A 20,613-nucleotide genomic window follows, 5' to 3' on the forward strand; every position below is an offset into this window, starting at 1 on the left:
CTGCCATGTGTGAGTATGGTCAGACTGGATAGGCCACGCCCTGTCACGTGTGAATATGGTCAGGCTGGATAGGCCACGCCCTGTCACGTGTGAGTATGGTCAGACTGGATAGGCCACGCCCTGTCACGTGTGAGTATGGTCAGGCTGGATAGGCCACGCCCTGTCACGTGTGAGTATGGTCAGGCTGGATAGGCCACGCCCTGTCACGTGTGAGTATGGTCAGGCTGGATAGGTCACACCCTGTCACGTGTGAATATTGTCAGGCTGGATAGGCAACGTCCTGTTACATCTGAGTATGGTCTGGCTGAATAGGCCATGCCATGTAACATGTGAATATTGTCAGACGGGACAGGCCACGACCCTGTCACACGTGATTATGATCACCACCACCATGAAAGCATGTTGGCCTCCTGCAGACCTGGAAATTTACTTGCTGTTCAAAAAGTTTCTGCTCTGTTTAATATAAACACACAGTAATGTACAAAGACTTTTGACAGTTGTTTAAATCTATTTATCGGGGTAGTAAGTGTATATACCAACTGTCATTATACACACTGATCATACCAGCTGTCATTATACACACTGATCATACCAGCTGTCATTATACACACTGATCATACCAGCTGTCATTATACACACTGATCATACCAGCTGTCATTATACACACTGATCATACCAGCTGTCATTATACACACTGATCATACCAGCTGTCATTATACACACTGATCATACCAGCTGTCATTATACACACTGATCATACCAGCTGTCATTATACACACTGATCATACCAGCTGTCATTATACACACTGATCATACCAGCTGTCATTATATACACTGATCATACCAGCTGTCATTATACACACTGATCATACCAGCTGTCATTATACACACTGATCATACCAGCTGTCATTATACACACTGATCATACCAGCTGTCATTATACACACTGATCATACCAGCTGTCATTATACACACTGATCATACCAGCTGTCATTATACACACTGATCATACCAGCTGTCATTATACACACTGATCATACCAGCTGTCATTATACACACTGATCATACCAGCTGTCATTATACACACTGATCATACCAGCTGTCATTATACACACTGATCATACCAGCTGTCATTATACACACTGATCATACCAGCTGTCATTATACACACTGATCATACCAGCTGTCATTATATACACTGATCATACCAGCTGTCATTATACACACTGATCATACCAGCTGTCATTATACACACTGATCATACCAGCTGTCATTATACACACTGATCATACCAGCTGTCATTATACACACTGATCATACCAGCTGTCATTATATACACTGATCATACCAGCTGTCATTATACACACTGATCATACCAGCTGTCATTATACACACTGATCATACCAGCTGTCATTATACACACTGATCATACCAGCTGTCATTATACACACTGATCATACCAGCTGTCATTATACACACTGATCATACCAGCTGTCATTATACACACTGATCATACCAGCTGTCATTATACACACTGATCATACCAGCTGTCATTATACACACTGATCATACCAGCTGTCATTATACACACTGATCATACCAGCTGTCATTATACACACTGATCATACCAGCTGTCATTATACACACTGATCATACCAGCTGTCATTATACACACTGATCATACCAGCTGTCATTATACACACTGATCATACCAGCTGTCATTATACACACTGATCATACCAGCTGTCATTATACACACTGATCATACCAGCTGTCATTATACACACTGATCATACCAGCTGTCATTATACACACTGATCATACCAGCTGTCATTATACACACTGATCATACCAGCTGTCATTATACACACTGATCATACCAGCTGTCATTATACACACTGATCATACCAGCTGTCATTATACACACTGATCATACCAGCTGTCATTATACACACTGATCATACCAGCTGTCATTATACACACTGATCATACCAGCTGTCATTATACACACTGATCATACCAGCTGTCATTATACACACTGATCATACCAGCTGTCATTATACACACTGATCATACCAGCTGTCATTATATACACTGATCATACCAGCTGTCATTATACACACTGATCATACCAGCTGTCATTATACACACTGATCATACCAGCTGTCATTATATACACTGATCATACCAGCTGTCATTATACACACTGATCATACCAGCTGTCATTATACACACTGATCATACCAGCTGTCATTATATACACTGATCATACCAGCTGTCATTATACACACTGATCATACCAGCTGTCATTATACACACTGATCATACCAGCTGTCATTATACACACTGATCATACCAGCTGTCATTATACACACTGATCATACCAGCTGTCATTATATACACTGATCATACCAGCTGTCATTATATACACTGATCATACCAGCTGTCATTATATACACTGATCATACCAGCTGTCATTATACACACTGATCATACCAGCTGTCATTATACACACTGATCATACCAGCTGTCATTATACACACTGATCATACCAGCTGTCATTATACACACTGATCATACCAGCTGTCATTATACACACTGATCATACCAGCTGTCATTATATACACTGATCATACCAGCTGTCATTATACACACTGATCATACCAGCTGTCATTATACACACTGATCATACCAGCTGTCATTATATACACTGATCATACCAGCTGTCATTATACACACTGATCATACCAGCTGTCATTATACACACTGATCATACCAGCTGTCATTATATACACTGATCATACCAGCTGTCATTATACACACTGATCATACCAGCTGTCATTATATACACTGATCATACCAGCTGTCATTATACACACTGATCATACCAGCTGTCATTATACACACTGATCATACCAGCTGTCATTATATACACTGATCATACCAGCTGTCATTATATACACTGATCATACCAGCTGTCATTATATACACTGATCATACCAGCTGTCACCATGCACCCTTGAGTATGTCATAAAATACTACAATGTCACGATACACTATGATTGCACATGTTCTGCGGTCAGCCTAAGCTGCCCCATGCACATGCACATGCACATTGCCATCCCTTTCGAGGGTTTCGTCAACACAAACTTGCACTAGCCAGACTAGAGAGTCTGCAGAGAGCTGCGCAGGCTCCTCCATCTGCACAGAGCAGTCGGGGGCCCTGGGGGGGACCCACCAACGCAGCTGAGCCAGTGGGCGGGGGCACCATCTGTCTTCCACCTGCTTCACAGGCAACTGGGGAAGCTCACCTCCGCCAACTCCCTAGCCAAACGTGGCCGAACAAAGCGAGGTGGTGATTCTGAATGGATGGCGTTGTGACTTGCCAGAGCACTCCTGTCCTGTCCAGAATAATGTCTCCCAGACAGGCAGCAAAAATGCAACAAGCCAATAGATGTCAATGAACCACAACACCGACAGGGGTTACATTTACATATTGTATTGCAAATAGCAGCCAGTGTATCGAAACAAAGGCATCTAATATTCTCTGAGAGCTTTGTTTCACATTGCTGCCAGACCTGGAGATCATTAAGTTTAGGTGAAGCATGATGTGATGGCAGTGGAAGATCCCACAGACAGTCCATGTTTTTGCTCCCTCCCAGTCCCTATATGGACTGTCTGTGAGGGAGCTTGGAGGGAGCAAAAACATGGACTGTCTGTGGGTCCCCGAGGACCGGATTGGGAAACACTGATCTAAAAGGCTTGCAATGTGAAAAGCTGCCCTGGAGGCTCAGTAATGACATGATTATTTACATCTAAAAATTTCTTCCACTGCTGGGTGTGACTTCCCCCTGAATATTGAAGGGCCTGTATATCTGTTAATGGCACTTTGAAGACTACAACCATAAATTTCCCTCATCTCCCATAACTGCCACAGAAACCATTTCGAAGAGCATATATGGGATCTTTGGGAGTGTTTCTCTGCTAATCCAGCTGGTATGAACTGGAGGATCTCTACTGAAAGACTAATGTTAAATTCTTGCAGGACCATCCCAGCGCCTTGCTCTCATCCTGGCTGTGCACAGTGGGCCAAAGATCTCGCAAAGCCATTATTTGTTGCTTCTCCTTATGCTGTATTTTTCTCAGTTTTTCAGCGCTCACTCAAGAAATCTGAATTCTTCCCAGCACTCTTTCCAGGCACAATGACACTTCGAGAAGAAGAAGAAAAATGACAGCCACCTAGCACTTCATCAGGGAAACCCAAAGTATCACGTAATGCATCAAACCTGTATGACATACAGGCAACTATAAGAAATAAAGCGATAGCCAGGCAGGGATCTTTGTAACCGACCGGGTGAGAAACATAACGATCTCTGCTCATCTGCGGTTCCTCAGCCGTCAGGCGAAACAGCTCCGAGTGACAGTGGCTGACAAACACCGGGGGTCTGCAGGCCAGGAAGGGGGGACAGACTAATTGAAGTTCGGCCTGTCGTGTAGGTAGCAGAGGGGGGAGCGTTTACATACGAACAAGGTGCTGTGTGCATTTCAGAGAAAAGCATCTGATTCTGACTGGGAGTTACTGGTGAAATATTTACCAGTGATAGAAGAAGCACCAGTGTTAGTCACAAGGGAAATATTCATACGCTGTGTCAATGTTACAAATGTATGGCTCTTGCAGCTATATGGCAGATGCTATTACCCATGAATTACACAGCTCACTATTTCACAGCTTTACCCACGTATAGAGCTTGATACTTCAATGTTCAGGTTAATTACATTTTTCCATAGTGTAACAGCAAGTCTTTGGAAGTGGACTGGAATTTTATGAATATCTTTTGACCTGCACTCTAATTCCCTGTACATAACCACGACGAGCACTTGCATCAGTTCATTCATAATGTTAGGCTAATCTGGGCGGGAGGAGGTTTCCATGGTGACCAAGTCCCCCCCCCCAGGAAGCCACTGACATCATCTGATCTTGCCCAGTGGGAGGCAACTACCCTATATAGCTTGAAGGGAACAGCCTGGGCAGCAGTGCCCCTGCAATGCCCCCACCCCTGGGCAGAGTAGAGAAGAGGCAGTCGTGCCAGGCATGCAGCAAGCAGGAAGTCTGAGCTGCCTCATCAGCATGCCCTCGTGGCCTGATCAGCCCCCGCGGCAAAGGACCCAAGGCAGCCCCCCCCCCCGGAGCCGTGTGCCGAAGCCACTCTAGTTAACTGCACCGAAAATAGTTATTACCACCCACGCGTGTGTTGTCTCTCTTGACAAGATCCCGTAGAGACTTTCAATTCACACTGACTGTGATTGGTAGTTCGAAACTGTGGAACAGACATTGGAAAATAGCTGGAGACGGGTGAGTCCGGCCTCTAATGTGGCTTTCAGCTTGCATGAATTACCATGCCGTCACGGGCTGTTCAATGGCAATGAATCCTGGTGACCAAAATTCTGAGAATATAAGTGTCCAAGTGGCACGCACCGAGCAGGGTGCAGTGGAAATGAAAGTAATGCATATAACCCAGTGTGGAAACGGAACAGTTAAGGAGCTGGGCTGTAGCTTTGCATCATGGGAACGGCACTCGCGACAAAGGTCTGAAAAGCAGACTGCCTCAGTAAGCAGCCAGTTCTTTAATCAAATACAATGTTAGCGATGTTGCCATGGCAAAGGTCACCTGCTAAAAAATGGTTGCAGGGAGTGTAGCGGCAGTTACTGAAATATGACCTGTACTTTCATGAAAACACTTAATCTGTTCGCCGGTAGCAGAGAGCCACTAGAGGTTGCTGTGAACTATTGTACAATGGCCTGTGGCGGAATTAGAAACGAAGATTTTAAATTAAACTCATTCATCTTCATTAGCCATCATGCTATGTTGCCTTCTCACAACAATTCTTTCCAGAATGTTCCTGTATAATAACCAGAGGTGACCAGATGGAAGAAGAGAGATGAAGCCCAGAGGTCAAAGGGAGCCATATTTTCCTTGTTACTGTGCTTTCCACACAATATTAATTCTGCTGTTGAATGTAATTAAGCTGCAGTAAAAGTGTCCTTGCTCTCCACACGTGTGCAACCGGTCAAGAGAGATCTGCCTGTGAAAGAGCCCTTATTAGGGGCTGAGCGGGACAGGAAGGTGAGTCACGGATTTGTGTCACATTTCCGGAGCTGTCAACAGCAATATCTACACCTACAGCAAATTATGGAGAACAGACTAAAATTGCTAATGAAAGCACGACGGTGTAAATTAAACCCTCCTAACATCATCCTACGTTTCTAGATGCAATGCTGGAAAGATCCTTTCAGGCTTAAGATCCTTTCAGGTTCTGGAATCTACTAAACTACTGAACAACTAAATTTGATTGGTCCCCGGATCTTTGTTATAACTAATACATCTACTGAGGAATAGGGGATGTGCGCTTATAGGCAAACATTTCACCTTTGAAGTTAGTAAGGGGGATTAGCTGGTCTGTGATTGGTCCACTGTGTGTCACTGGGAATATCCAATTCCTCGTTCTCAAAACAGGAAAAATGGTGTTTGATTGGTTATATTGTTCTCTATGCATCCTTGTGACAGGCATTAGAAGGCATAGGAGTGCATGGCCCACAGCATAATGCACATCCTGCAAAGCATTCACAGGCATTCACAGTCACCAAGAAGCTGATGTTCAATCCCTTTGTATGATTTTCTCACCTCAAATACAGACTGTCACCATCCCTAGGGTCCAAAAGTGACCTCAAACGGATGCTATTGCTGAGTGCTCTTAACTTTTCTGTAAAGTTTGTAGTTAAACAAGCAAATATAGGAAAGGACTTACAGAACACAGTTAGGCTGCAATCCTAAGGACTGTCTGAAAAAACACAAATGCACAGTAAAGAGGACTAATTCATTTTGTACCACACAATAGATTGACTGAACAGGAATATACCATGAGGAGAATTTTTCCTGAAAAGTGTTTTGATGTGTTTAACAGACTGTTTTCTAGATTGCAAATTACTACAGGAGGATATTTACCTCACTTCCAGTAAGGCCTGCGTGTAAACACTGTGCCTACTAGAAAAATCATTAACCATTAGCCCGCTACTTACTGGGAATTGCCAAACCTCCCATTAGCAGAACATATGTTTTTTCCCTTGTTGAGAGGGAAAAGTGCCTTTATTACATGGCAAGACTGAATAAATGAAGAAATAAGGGAACAAATTAAATGTCTTATGGAATTCAATTTTTTTGTCATAATACAGTACAGCTTGACAGGAAATCTTAATGAGTTCCAAAAAACAAACACACAGGATTCAAACTGACATCGTCAGACCGTGCTGTTCCTGTCCGCTTGTCAGACAAATCACTCTTCATTTAAATAATGATCCTGGCAGCACAGGGGAAACACACAGGTACATTTTACGGCCTGTCTGAGGGGACGGGGTGGGGGCTGTGCCACAAACAGGTGCGAGAGGCACGACGAAGCAGGACTATTGATCAAAGGCTTCTATTCCGTTTCTGGCTGTCACATTCCACAAATGGGACCAGGCTGAAGAGTTACCAACCAGCGCTGGCACTAAAAACACAACGATGGCTCCAGGTGCAGAAGTTGGTGGGGACATTCCAGCTGTGTCAAAAACCGTTTGATGAATATTTCAGAGGGACGGCAGCAAAGCCCTGAGATTTGACGTGCTGTGATGTGATATCAGCTTTCCAGTCGGAGCCAAAGACCTGATAAAATATTCATGTTTGCGTTGTTTGTAAGTGATTCCTCTCTGGAAATCATGACAATTATCTTCTTCTTGCGTTGACGGAGGAGACTTAACACTATTCCTTCTCAACTCCGCAGGACATTTCTATGATATGTCAGTAAGAAAAGACCACTGCAAGTCTGGGTTCTCCTATAGCCCAAAGCAATTTCCTTATAATTATGAAATAAATGTATTCAGCCTTTACAGTATTTAGCAGGCTTGTTTATCCAAAGCAACAAACACTTGAGAAAGCAGAGTCAGCCAGTCCCTGGATCAAATATGGCTGAGACCCAACCTCAAGGGCCCAACATGGAATCAATATGCCAACTGTAGGTCTAGAACCAACGACCTTCCAATCACAGACACAGCGCCTTAACCCACCAAAGCACACACCGCCCTGAGAATTAGCATGCAAACAGTGCATTTCTGCGCCCATAGAAACACTAATTCTCACTGTCTCATACCAACATGCAGCTGGTGTGATGAAAATTTGAATCTCGCCCCCAGCTCTGTGTGTGTGGAGTTTGCATGTCCTCCTAGTGTTGGTGTGCCTTTCCCTTCAAGTACTCTGGTTTTCTACCACATCCCAAAGACACGCAGTATGGTAAACTGGTGTCATGAACCTCTCCAGCCTCACCACAACCCTGTATTGGGTATATGAATACAGCAAATGGGTTTAAAAATACCAGTACTGGTATAAAACTGTTAAACTGGTATAGAAAAAAGTAGTCTCACAGATTCTTGTCATTACCATCTCCTAAACATGCAGGTTAAAACTCATTTTAACCTGTGCGTTTGATATCTATTTCTTTAGCAATAAATTTAAAAATGCCAACTTTAATTACTTTGGCGAAATTGATGGGTCATCTTCAGCTGTGTGATCTGCGCATTAGTCAGCTGGGTGATTCAGTTCCTCCTTACTCCACGGGTTTGTCAGACGCGCTGAAAGTGATAGCGTGCAATTCTGACTGCGGCCATGTGGAGTGAGGTGAACAAGGCGAAAGCACAGCACACCGGTTTAAGGCTGCATGTTTTTAAGCGCTGCTTTCCGAAACCAATTATCGGCATCGCATTTCAAAAGCACTAAAGTTAATTTCCCTGAAAGCTTCCATCCCCTGAAATGTAAGAAAGGCCCACAGCACAAATAGAGCTACTTGAAGCTCATACTCAGAAACAGTAAAATAAAGACTGACTTGGCCACCATACACATTGATAAATGTCAACGATGAAGATTAATAATCATCGAGATCGTGCCAGCAGCAGAATCACTCAACCGATCGATCACTTTTTCTGTTTCTGTTTTTAGGCGTGTTTTGTTAAAGGACAGATGGACAGACAAAAGCTGAGAAAATTAAGCCCATCTGCCTCCAAGTTAATTAGCAAAGCTTAAAAAGAAACTGAAAAAAGTTTCACATTGTACACTAAGTACTGAAATACTACGTCTCTGAACATGGTAGGAGGCAGAAGATTAGCAATTGGAAATGAAATAGGTAACACACAGATTAATTTTACAGCCTAAATATTACATTTAATTAATCATATACTACGCAGACACAAATCAAGCGTAAACCAATTTTCTGGATGCAGAGTACATAGCCAGAAACTTTTTACCGAAAATGAGAGACAAGCGACACATTTCCGACTTCTTAAGCAAGCAACTTTTTTGTAACTATTTTCGTTCTCCCAGCAGATTTCCCCAAAACTAGGCAAGTGTTGACACGAGGCAAATAGGTCTAACAGGAGTTATTACCGAAGCCAGAAGTGAAAAAGACTGCATTTAAAAAGAAAAGAAATGTGATTCCTTAATACATCTAGAATTTCATTACTGTGCACAAAGTACTTCTTCTCTCACTACATCCCCACAAGCAATCTAATATTTTGCATATTTATCATCGAACCGCACAATATTTACATTATAAATTAATTAACTTCTTAATAACATGTTTGTCATAACATTCTTGGGTCCTGACAATTTATTTATAGTAATATTACTTTGTTCACATAATTAAGAATAATAACCTAATTCAGTTACATCCACGCAGTTTGATTGCATTGTCTTTTTAGTTGAAAGGGTAGTTGTTCGATATCCAAAGAATGAAACATAAAATATGATTCAAAGACCGCTCTGAGTAGACACGGTATTATTTTCGTCACGTGTCGAATGAGATTCTTCCGGAGGAAAAACATTACAAAAAACGTTTCAGGTAATAAGACTAAGGGGTGATAGCTTACGTTTATCTGAAACAACGTCTTAAAACGCGTCAGGGTTGTTATCCAAATTTCGGACAAATATTCAATTACTCCGATGTTCTTATGAAAATGAAAACCCAATAACAACGCATTACACAACCATTACAATTTACAACTTTTGCATAAGCGATCGCGAACCGATTCAATGACAAATAAACATCCAACATCTTTTGTGGCTATAGTAGTCCCAAATGGGCGGAGCCACTATATAAGCAAGTTACTCACGTAAAGCAACAATGTTTTGTTGTTATGAATATATTTAACTTCATTCGAGAACCATAGTGTACAGTTCGATATTATTTTTATCTCGTAAAATATACACGCACTTTTAATTCTTGCGTATATCCCACAGTCTGTTTTCTTGTGATCACTGCTGCAGTATCGACACACAACTGCTCAATAAATCCACCCACTTTTTAAAGCTGACGTTAAACTTAATTCAATTCTTTCGATTTCACCACCCGATGACAGATATATAAAACATTAAAATAATTAAGATTTAATAGTAAATGACAAAGCATGTTTGATGAGCTTACATATTCAGGAGACCTTTATCCTATCGTCCGGCGAGGATGCTTTAGGTTTTCTGCATTAGCACCAAGGACCTACAGGAACTCCCACCTGCCCAGGGACCGTCTATAAATTAAACACCACCATAAATTTAAGGGGCCGTCATCAAGTGCCGAATTCAACAAAATATTAACCTGACGTAATTTTAAATTACTTCAATATATCCAGAAACGAAGGCGATAAGAGAAAGATTTTGGCAGAATTAATTGAATAAAATACAGATTAATAGGTTATGAACCGCATCACAGTATATGTATATGTGAATTATTTGTGAATTAACTCAATTAAGTCTGGAGTTTTAAAATATTACACATAAATGGCTAGTATTAAATTATGAACGTTTGTGCGTTATTTTTTATTAAATGAAAGTATCGAAATCAGGCAGATGGATCGTTAAAAATACACTGACACCTGCTGGCGAAGCAGACGTAACTCTTATCTGAAAATTGACAAAAAGCTGTACATTATTTCATTGTACACGATCGGACTGATACAGACCAATACACGAAGAAACATATTTAGTAAAAATTGATTGTTAATAATGTGAATATAAAATACACCGTATGTTGGTACATCAGTAATGTAATTTACATCGAGAAAAAATTACTAAGCCCTTGATGGCATCGATTTGTTTTGTCTAGAAAACCCTGGAGCGTGCCCACGTTTCATTTTCCAAAAAGGCGGCTCTCGTCCACACCAGCAGGCGGTGCCAGAGGATGCAGCAGCTGCGCAGGCGCTTGGACTGTGCTGGCGGAGCAACATCGCCTTGGTTCCGGATGAGGTTTCGGTTTCCGTGAGTGCCGCCGTGGTTCTGAACGGACAGCTCCGGCTCATCGGGGAAGCCGGCAGCAGGTATGACATGTGCCTCCCTGAGCCGGAGCAGCGCAACGATTCGGGACGGATTCTGATTTAGTCTTGCTTATGCCATTTGTCCTTAGCCCGTTTTTATTGCTGTAGCACTAGGCTGCTATTGTGTTATATAAAGCATTCAGGCACTGGAGTCTGCCTGTGAGAGTGCTCCCTTCTAAACAGCCTTGTTTGAACGTACTGTGTTATAATCTACTATATAACAGCCTAGGCAGTTATATAAATTCTCCATGTGTACTGAACATATTTGTGCAAGTTTTCCAACTTTGGCTTCTGAGGGTCTACTGGTATGGTTCACCTATAAATCAGTGACTAATTGCAATGGCAGTCATATAATGGTATTTAGTCATTTGAGAATATTTTGAATTAATCAGATGAAGCTGTGACTGACTTAGACGTTTTAAATTAGACCAGTTTAATGTACAAAGTCGTCACGTCTCACGCATTTGAAAATTGCGCAGACAGACATTTAACCAAGATACATCTGCACTGAATCCTTTTAAAAGAAATACGTCTTTAGGAAGTGGATAAATTTACACAAAATGCATAGTGAACTATCTCCCATTTTTCTACTTACTGTATTTTAGCTTATATGCCGTAAAAAAAAATCTAGTTTTACTTTTCTCAGATTTCAAAGATCCAGATTACTAGGCTTACTAAATCTAGGGTAGCAAACGTTAAATTGGGCTGTCTAATACTATTACTGTTCTCATTTTAGTTAATTAGCTACAGTGATTTCCGAAGGGTTTTTGGCAAGAAGTGTCAGGCATGTCTATTTAAATTGTAAGTTTTATGCGAATGGCATGTTTTGGCCATGAATAAAACAATGAATTCTTGTTGTGTTTTGCGTATGAAAGATAAATCACTTGATAAACAAACCTGATTCCACCTGTCCACAGAAATGTACATCAGGATGTTCAAGCTGAGGCTTCTTAACGCCATCGCACCAGCTTACTTCTTCACTGCAACCATGGTAACCTTTGTCCTGCACTTTTATTTTTTCATACCCGCCATTTTTCAAGCCCCTGGAACCAGACTCAATGGTGCCACCTTGGTCCACAGTGCCGTCATCCTTTATCTGATGCTGAACGCGCTGGGTAACTACTTGATGACTATTCGGGACTCGGCGGAGAGCGCCAACGAGAACGTGATTCCGGTTTGCTCGCCGGACTGTCCGGACAAGGTGGACGCCCACTACCTGCTCAATGGACGCCACTTCTGCAAGCTCTGCAAGAAAGTGATTCTGAAGCGGGACCATCACTGCTTTTTCACGGGGAACTGCATCGGCAACAGGAACATGCGCTACTTCATTATGTTCTGCATCTACACCTCGTGCACCTGCTTATATTCTTTAGTGCTGGGGGTGGCGTATCTCACCGTGGAATACTCCATTTCATTCGAGAACCCCTTAACCTTCCTCACACTTCTGCCGCTTTCTACTGGCTACTTCTTCCTAGGTGAGCTTGTGACCTCGAACCGGGGCAGGAATCCCCGAAGCTGTTTGATGGGTTGTCAAACTTCACTAAGCATCAATAAGGGAAGAAGTATGAAATGCTGGCTTTGTTACTAACCCACACAGGTGAAAGGTTCACGTCCAGAAAGTACAAATCCAGGCAAAATTTTTGTTTCAACCAGCTTGTACTTTTTGGACCTGAACTTTACAAATCTGCTGAACAGGATAGTGGGGTCTCTCTCAGGATGAATGTGAGTGAGGAGCAGAGGCTGGGGTGGGTGGGGCTCTGTGGAAAGCCTGCCTGATTACAGCTCTGCTCTCATCTTCAGGTACCATTCCGGGCCTCCAGTTCTTCCTGGTGCTGATGCTGTACGTGTGGCTGGGCATCGGCCTCACATGCGCCGGCTTCTGCCTGCAGCAGGTGCTGCTGGTGGCCCGAGGCCAGACCTGGTGCCAGTTGCGGCGGGGGCAGCTGGTGGAGAACCAGAGCTCCTGGAGGGTCAACCTGAGCGACGTCTTCGGGAGCCGCTGGGTACTGGGCCTCTTCCTGCCTGTCCAGACTGTGGAGGCCCCACTGGGGGGCACAACGCACAAGCATGACTAGGCCTCACAGAGGTGTTCTAAGGAAAGGTGGGGGTCTCCTTTGTAGACAAAACATTCCCTGAAACAATGAGACTGTGGCCTTTATCCAATGATTGGAAGAAATTAGCCTTCAAAACCCCCCAGCTGGTGGGATTACCTTGTGCTGTCAGTAACTGTGTGGCAATAACTGACTTCCCACTGGTCATTTTATTGGTTCCCGTTGGGTTGGACCCTTGACTGACAGTGTAAAATAATCCCACTGTGAATCTCTGGGGTCTCGTTGACCCCATCAGCACCATTCTCATTGTTTCATAAGAGTCGCTCCAGATGTAGCCTCAGCAGCCTGTCCATCACCTCGCATTCCTTCTTGTTTTTCTGCGTTTGTTGCTGTGCTTTTTTTTTTTCTTTTTAACACATCACAGCTGAAATTGGACCCCAGCAAGCAGCCAATGTGAGCCACCAGCTGTGCCGGGGCTTCGTGTCCTCGGGTGGGGGGGGGGTGGGGGGGATGGTGGCGCCTACTGTGACCCTCGAGAAGGCGGCTTCTCTCCGATCACGTGCCAGCAAGGCATCCATTGGTGCCATAGACTTTGACAGGCTTTAAAAGCAATTAAAAATGCGACAAGGGCATCGCTAATGAGTCATGCTCTGAGTTGAGTCAGGCAGCCCTGCTATCCAATGGCTGGGGGGGACACATCATATTCACTTACAGTAAGTGTATGTTTTCTATGTCTTCAGTACCTAGAGCTCCTCTCATCTCACTGGCACTTGCTGGATTCATGTTCAGCATGTGTCATCCTCCCTTGCCTTTACCTTTAACACAGACCATGCTTAGTGACACATCAGCATTTGGCGTCAAATGAATTACAAGTTTAGATTCTTATTTCTGTCCAGGATTGTCAACTTTCCAAATAGGTTCCTCAAAAAACAAGATGGAAAATGAGGCGTCTCTTAAAATCAGCTATGGGGAGAAAAAAAAAAACGGTATCACATAAACTCCTCATCAGTGGCGGTCCCTATCAGGCACTGAAAGATGAATGCTGAAGCTTTTCTCTACAAAATGCATATGGGTTTAAGAAAATGCATAACCACAACAGAATCAGAGTTTCACTGACAAGTACCGGAGGGAAAATGCCTGCCGACATTTTTAGATCTCTCATAGTGAGTCGATGTCTGTTGTGCTGGAGTACGGAAGACGGTTTGACTTAGGACATGAGTTTTCACCTTTGTAGAACTAGGGAAAAGTTTTCGTACATGCACACGCACACACACGCAATAAATTTATATTCTTCTTGAATTCAAGTGTTTGTTCAAGTTGAAAATTTTACAGAGAAATACCTTTAATCTACTTAGACCATGTGCCACTGAGAAAAACTGGAATATATTAATGCCAAAACATTGTTATAAACAGATACATACTTATTTGTATTATCTTTCACTTATTTATTTCAAACCAATAAAGTTCTCCTGAAACTGCTCTTGTTTACCGCTCCTGCATTGTTTTTTGCACTTACAGCAAATCACTGGACAAACACAGGTCGAAAAAAAAAGTTTATTAAGCAAACGTCAATGCAAATGATCAATTTAAAAAAATACAAAAAAGTGCACTTCAGTAAACCACAAATGATAGAAACAATAGACTGTTTTCACCATCTTCATCCATGTTGCATAGCTTTGAAAACATTTCCTCCTCCCTTTGGGAATAGAAGAGCAAGTTACTTTCCTAAATAATATAATGCTTTATAAGTTTTTCAATTAAAAAAACAAACTTTATGATCAATACCAGGAAAACTATTCTGTTTTTCTATGGTTTAACCCCTAACCTACAAATCCATGTAGAAACAATCACATTACTATAGATTTATAAAAGCTTCTGATCACATCACAGTTTTTCAAAACTGATTCTTTTTTTTGCAGTTATTTCATATACTAAAAGCTCTGTAAAGATCCTATCAGGTGCCTGTTACCCGTAAGACAGACACAACAGCGTATTAATGAGGGGAAACAGACATTTGAGAATCAGGTAAGATATTACTTGCTGTGTTGAATCTGTAAGCAACAACTCACACAGCTGATAAACCAGCATTGATTACTTTAGGAGTACTGTGGTACAACACTGAGAGATAAGACAAACCATCATTATATTTAATATATATATATATATATATATATATATATATATATACACACACAATAATTTCTTGTAAATAGTAGTAAATAATGACTTATATACATATACTATGAATTCAGACACAAGACCATTACCAAACACATATGGTCTCATGTATAGATCATACAGATGTAATGAAAACCACATTTACAGCACATTGAAATAGGCCTACACAGTATTAGTTTGGGTAAAACACAAAACTAAATTGAATGCAAAGTTTTTGGGTTTTGGGTGAACAAATCCCTTAGAGGGAATGACATTTCAGCACACGACGAGAAGAACGACGGGTACCACCCGTGTAAAAAAGGGAAGACGGGTCGCAACAAGGGCGGCTTACTCAAAGGTGGTGTGGGCATCCCGCTAGACGCCAACGGGAGGCTCAGGAAGGTTGACAGTTTCACGTGTCCTGCCAACTGCAGGCACTGCACAAGAAACCATGAGTCATGTGACATGTGACTGCCAGGACCCCAGTTCTGATTCAGTTACATTTCTGATGGCCAGTCACCAGAGTACCAGTTATTAATCTCCACTGTCTTCAAGGTGCAATGGATAACTGTGGAGCAGAGGGGGAGCTGGACGTGTCACGTAGCAAGCGAACAGGACGTCTTTTGTCACTATAGAGGTAGCCGAACGATGATGACCATCACGCGTATCTCCAGAGTAAAATAACCATAACGTGCTGATGAAACGTGAAAAACTATCAGTGTCACCACAATCACACGGGTACTGAGAGAAAATGCCACCGTCACCGTGTTGATGTTTAAAAAGCCGCAAAGCTCGTCATCCATCACCAAATTACACACAGATATCATTTCAAGCGAGCGCATGGAATTACAAGTATTTAATTAATTGTTAAAAAGGGTCACTCTCTTTTTCCAACCTGTGAAAAACAAGAAACATTTTTACGAGACCTATCAGCTGCTGCCTTGTTAATTTCAACGACCCTCATAAAGTTGGCTAAAAAAAACATGCATATTTTATACTTCAAACTAGGTCTGGGCCAATTTGCTACAGTGAAGTTTGCCTTTTCAGCTAATATCAATATGCATAACCTCTTGAAGACAGAACGATAACATCTAAAAATAGCCCCTTTAGCTTTATATTCTGAATCAAGGCCATTCAAAGCTGTAAACGGCATGAATGGAAAAGGTGTCAGCTGAAGGCTGCGTACATTCCTACCGGCCTGTTTAGTTGGGCCTGCCATTCCCCTACACCAACTACTCCCTCCCGCCCACGCATACACAAAACCCTCCCATCTGACAGATTTCACACCAAAACTCAGAAGAAGGGGTGACGGGACAAAAACATTGCGATACTAGCCGACAGGTTAGGAAGAAGTGAGAGGCTTTTGACCTATTTTAAAAAATAATAAAATAAAATGCAATGGAACACCCATTTACAATGGCGAGTAAACTGCACCCAAGTCCCTGCTATTTTTCGCCGCTCTCTTCTGGCTGTCATGGTCACATCCCCAAGTATGTGAAACCGCGTCACACGTGAAGTGCGAAATGGGCTCGTAAACCTTACGTTATGGAATTCTGTTACAGGTTACAAGGGAAGGGGGTGTTACCGTAACAGGCAACGGCTGAAGATCCATAGTCTTCTATCCCCATCGGGAGTTTAACGGTGAATTAAATGGTGTCACATCAATGATTTAAAGCGCCGCGCTGACCTAAAGAGAGGAAGTGAGATGAGGAGAGGGGCTGTCGGCCGTCTAGAGGGCGCTCAGGCGCGGCTGTCCTGGGCAATCTTCTCCAGCAGCCCCTCCACCTGCTCCTCCTCTGACCCGCTAGGGGGGGCCTCCAGCATGGTAAGCTGCAGCTTGGCCCACACCTGGGGGTCGCCGCTGCTCACGGCCTGCAGGAAGAGGCCGGTGTGCTCGCGCAGCCGCTCCAGCTGGCCCTGCGTGCGCCGGTTCAGCCGGATCAGCTCCTTGGTGCGCAGCGTGATTCCCAGCAGGCCTGACCGCTGCAGGATGTTGTACGTGTTGCAGAATCGCTTCCGCTTCTCGGTGCCGTCTTCCGGAACGTCCCAGCAGGCCTCGGCGGCCTGGTCCTGGACGGCGGGCCTCTTGCAGGGAGAAACGATGTTGTCCACGCGTCCGGCCTCGGGGCTCGGCGAAGGGGGGGCAGCAGAGGATTGAATCGAGGCTTGTGGCTGTGCGGCTGACGGTGGCTTGGCCAACGCCTGGACACCAGCCTCTTTTATGTCTGCAGCTGCTAGGTTTCGCTTGGGGGCTGCAGGCCCAGGGCTGGCAGCTGCAGGCTTGGCAGAGCCACCACAGTCTGCCACATGGCCTGGCTGCTTGTCACGATGGTGACGCCGGCGGTGGCGCCCGACCCCGTGGCTGGGTGCTGAAACGCTCCGCTCAGAGGAGCTGGGTTTGCTTTTGTCCGACGGGCTTTCTCCAGGGTAGGGGGCGATTTTGGGGTAGGACTTCAGGATGGGCAAGTACCTCCGGGTTCGTTGTTTGTTGGGAGTTCTCTTCGTGGACGATCTGTCACCGGTCGAGACCACCGGCTGGAGGAAGACCACCTGAGGCTGAGGAAGCACTTCCAGGGCAGGCTGAAATCCCCAGGGTTTCACTGCTGGAGCGGTGGCATTAGGCTGGGGGGAGGGGGTCAAATATGAAAAAACACAGAACACCCCTTTGATTATCACCCTTATTCTCTGGAATTGAATATCCCAAAAATCCTACCTGCTTGAGGACAACGTTGTTCATGATGATCATGGGGGACAGGTTGGGGTAGGGGCCCGCCATCACAGCCACCGGGGGCCCCGACTGCGAGCCACGCACAGCTGGCCCCCGGCTCATGTCCTCCGAGTCCGTCTGCTCCACTGCGCTCAGATACCCCGAGCTGGTATCTGTGTGGGACCGAGAAGCCGCAGGTCAGGCCAGCACTAACGTCCGAACAGAAGCTGCATGACGCCGCCGACAGCCACAGATCCTGCCATGGAGGTCAGGAGACAAAGACTCGAGCTGCCCAGAGTATGAATAAAGCTATGAGACAACACTCTGGGACCCGGATATGGGTCAGTTTCCCACAGCTGCAGGAGCCACATGACACCTCACAGACAAACAGGAAGGTGCTCCGAGTAGCCATGACAGCAGCCCCAGAGCATCCCAAGCCAGGTGCGCAAAAACTTGGAGTTAAACAGTCACAGCAGAGGAAACAGTGACCTAGCTGTGGGCAGAGGCAGAACATTATCACTTTTGTCAGGAAAGGTGCCATTTAAGGGACAGACCTGAAAAGCCACAGTCCTTCTCCGACTCGGACCTGGACGCTGAGAGCTTTCTCATGTCCGCTGTCAGGGCCCTGTGGTTTCCTCCTTTGACTTTGCTGCTCATCTTCAGGTGACTTCACCCTCCTCTTCCTCAGGTGAGCTGCATCTCCCTTGTTTTCAGGGCAAGAAAGCAGATGGATACAGGAAGAAGGGACGGCTAGTGAAGGCCAGAAGCTGGAACACAGAAGAACCAGTCAAAATTTCACATCGTGGTCAGAGTATTAACGATGCAGGGCATAGACAATTTAATATACCTACAAAGTAATAATTTCATCGCTGACAATTTGCTAACTTTCCTGCTACTTCCTGAAATTCACTGTTCAATAAATCCACTTAAGTGAAAAGTTTTAATACTGAACGCGACCTAGCAAGATCTATTTCAATGTCTGCATACAAAAATCGTGGCGCACTGGCTCCCGGGTATAGGGTCCCTTATTAAAACATGTTCCACATTCGCTCACGACCTGCTTTTGAGACGATAATAAGGACAGGAGGCATTTTTCATCTGGCAGAACGGAACTTGCAGGCTGATCTGATCCACACGCATGTATGGCTTCACAGGAAAAGAATAGCACTGAGACAAAATAATAATTTTGAACATTTTATTTCATTAATCGCTACTGAAATAATGACAAATTATGCCTGATGGAAAGCAGATTATTTCTGACATGCAGAGGGGCTGTTCGCTAGCTACAGCCAACCACACAGTCGCAGCCACCCGAGTCTGTTTCATTTAATTTTTACTGCAGACATACAACTACAATCAAACGCATTTTACCACAAAAAGTTAATATAAGCGATCTGTCAAACCAACCGCCAAACTAATTAATTATCATTTAGCCATAAAGAGCTCACCGTCTAATGGCTATGGGGTGTTTGTCTGCCCGATGCCGTCACCTATCCAGCACGTCAGTCCTCTTACACGGTGCAGAACACAGGACAAGAAAGCCACCCACTTAAAAATCCACAGTCACATGCCGGGAAGGGGGGAGGACGAATCTTCTTTAAATGAGGAACTCCGAATTTCTCACTGAGCCATCGGCGCGTTTACTGCGAATCCGAGCGAGGAAGGCTGTCGTTCACACGACTGGTCTCTTCTTTACGTCACGTTTACGACGCTGTTCGGCGGTTTACGGCGCCGCCGAGCAAGTCGTTACCGAGGCAACTGTCAAGAGGACTTTCAGCTTTACGTGAAGAGCCCACCCATTGCGCTTTTTGGCTTCTCCGATTGGTGGCGGACCTCAACATTGAGTCAGAAAACGTGACCTACTCGACAACAGAGCAGTTAAAGGGAGCATAGTGTTCTAACGTGAGATGGGAGTGCCTTACACATGTGCTACTTATGTAATACGGTATATGATTAGCTAAGAACTTGAATAGTTTGCCAAGTAAAAGGAAAAAACATTACTACCAAATGAGTGGTTACGTAATTGCCCTGGCAGTGCAAGAAAGCCTTTATTTGTTTACCCAGAAGTAGTTTACCTTTAAGATTTAAATTATATGCTACTGTGCAATTGATAATATGTAACTATATATAAAAGCGTAGGAGTTATTTTAATTTAGAGGATTTGGACATGCATGAGGAAAAATCATTTTAAATGTGCAAATATAATTTTATGACTTTGCTATTTTAAGCATTTTCATTATGCTGAACACCACTCTCCATCAGCATTTTTGTTGAGGTATTTCCATTCTACTTGGATTTAGAAACCGTGG

At 43.8% G+C, this 20,613-nt stretch overlaps 3 protein-coding genes across 7 annotated transcripts in view; 1 reads left to right on the forward strand and 2 right to left on the reverse strand.

Moving 5' to 3' along the window:
* Nucleotides 1-11,335, reverse strand: part of tmem63c (transmembrane protein 63C) — a 44,721-nt gene extending 33,386 nt beyond the window's left edge. The window contains exon 1 of one of the 4 annotated variants that reach the window (XM_023828530.2): nucleotides 11,238-11,335. The gene's annotated coding sequence lies outside the window, so the exon portion shown is untranslated. Of the gene's footprint in view, nucleotides 1-10,195; nucleotides 10,216-10,296; nucleotides 10,355-10,506; nucleotides 10,608-11,237 lie in introns of those variants that run through there. The other 3 variants (XM_023828526.2, XM_023828528.2, XM_023828529.2) reach the window with 3 other exon arrangements.
* On the forward strand, nucleotides 11,209-13,942 carry zdhhc22 (zDHHC palmitoyltransferase 22). Its single transcript, XM_023828531.2, has 3 exons — nucleotides 11,209-11,392; nucleotides 12,307-12,864; nucleotides 13,190-13,942. Exons 2-3 carry the CDS (start codon nucleotides 12,309-12,311, stop codon nucleotides 13,462-13,464), a joined length of 831 nt encoding a protein of 276 aa, XP_023684299.1. The 5' UTR covers nucleotides 11,209-11,392; nucleotides 12,307-12,308; the 3' UTR covers nucleotides 13,465-13,942.
* Nucleotides 13,943-14,980: 1,038 nt separating this feature from the next.
* On the reverse strand, nucleotides 14,981-20,049 carry cipca (CLOCK-interacting pacemaker a). 2 transcript variants are annotated; one of them, XM_023828547.2, is made up of 4 exons: nucleotides 19,854-20,049; nucleotides 18,859-19,071; nucleotides 18,311-18,477; nucleotides 14,981-18,219 (listed from the first exon to the last, which is right to left on the reverse strand). In XM_023828547.2, exons 2-4 carry the CDS (start codon nucleotides 18,959-18,961, stop codon nucleotides 17,338-17,340), a joined length of 1,152 nt encoding a protein of 383 aa, XP_023684315.1. In that variant the 5' UTR covers nucleotides 18,962-19,071; nucleotides 19,854-20,049; the 3' UTR covers nucleotides 14,981-17,337. The 2 variants fall into 2 exon arrangements, with proteins under 2 accessions (XP_023684315.1, XP_023684314.1); XM_023828546.2 differs by having other exon boundaries at nucleotides 19,753-20,046.
* Between the last annotated feature and the right edge of the window lie 564 nt (nucleotides 20,050-20,613).

Source organism: Paramormyrops kingsleyae, chromosome 14 (genome assembly GCF_048594095.1).
Source record: "Paramormyrops kingsleyae isolate MSU_618 chromosome 14, PKINGS_0.4, whole genome shotgun sequence".
NCBI classification, from domain to species: domain Eukaryota; kingdom Metazoa; phylum Chordata; class Actinopteri; order Osteoglossiformes; family Mormyridae; genus Paramormyrops; species Paramormyrops kingsleyae.

Excerpts from the sequence above, each read along its gene's own strand:
- zdhhc22 (XM_023828531.2), top strand. The coding sequence starts at position 12,309 with ATGTACATCAGGATGTTCAAGCTGAGGCTTCTTAACGCCATCGCACCA. Across the intron at positions 12,865-13,189 it reads TACTGGCTACTTCTTCCTAG|GTACCATTCCGGGCCTCCAG; the intron begins GTGAGCTTGTGA and ends TCTCATCTTCAG.
- cipca (XM_023828547.2), bottom strand. The coding sequence starts at position 18,961 with ATGAGCAGCAAAGTCAAAGGAGGAAACCACAGGGCCCTGACAGCGGAC. Across the intron at positions 18,478-18,858 it reads GAAGGACTGTGGCTTTTCAG|ATACCAGCTCGGGGTATCTG; the intron begins GTCTGTCCCTTA and ends GGTCCCACACAG. Across the intron at positions 18,220-18,310 it reads ACAACGTTGTCCTCAAGCAG|CCTAATGCCACCGCTCCAGC; the intron begins GTAGGATTTTTG and ends CCCTCCCCCCAG.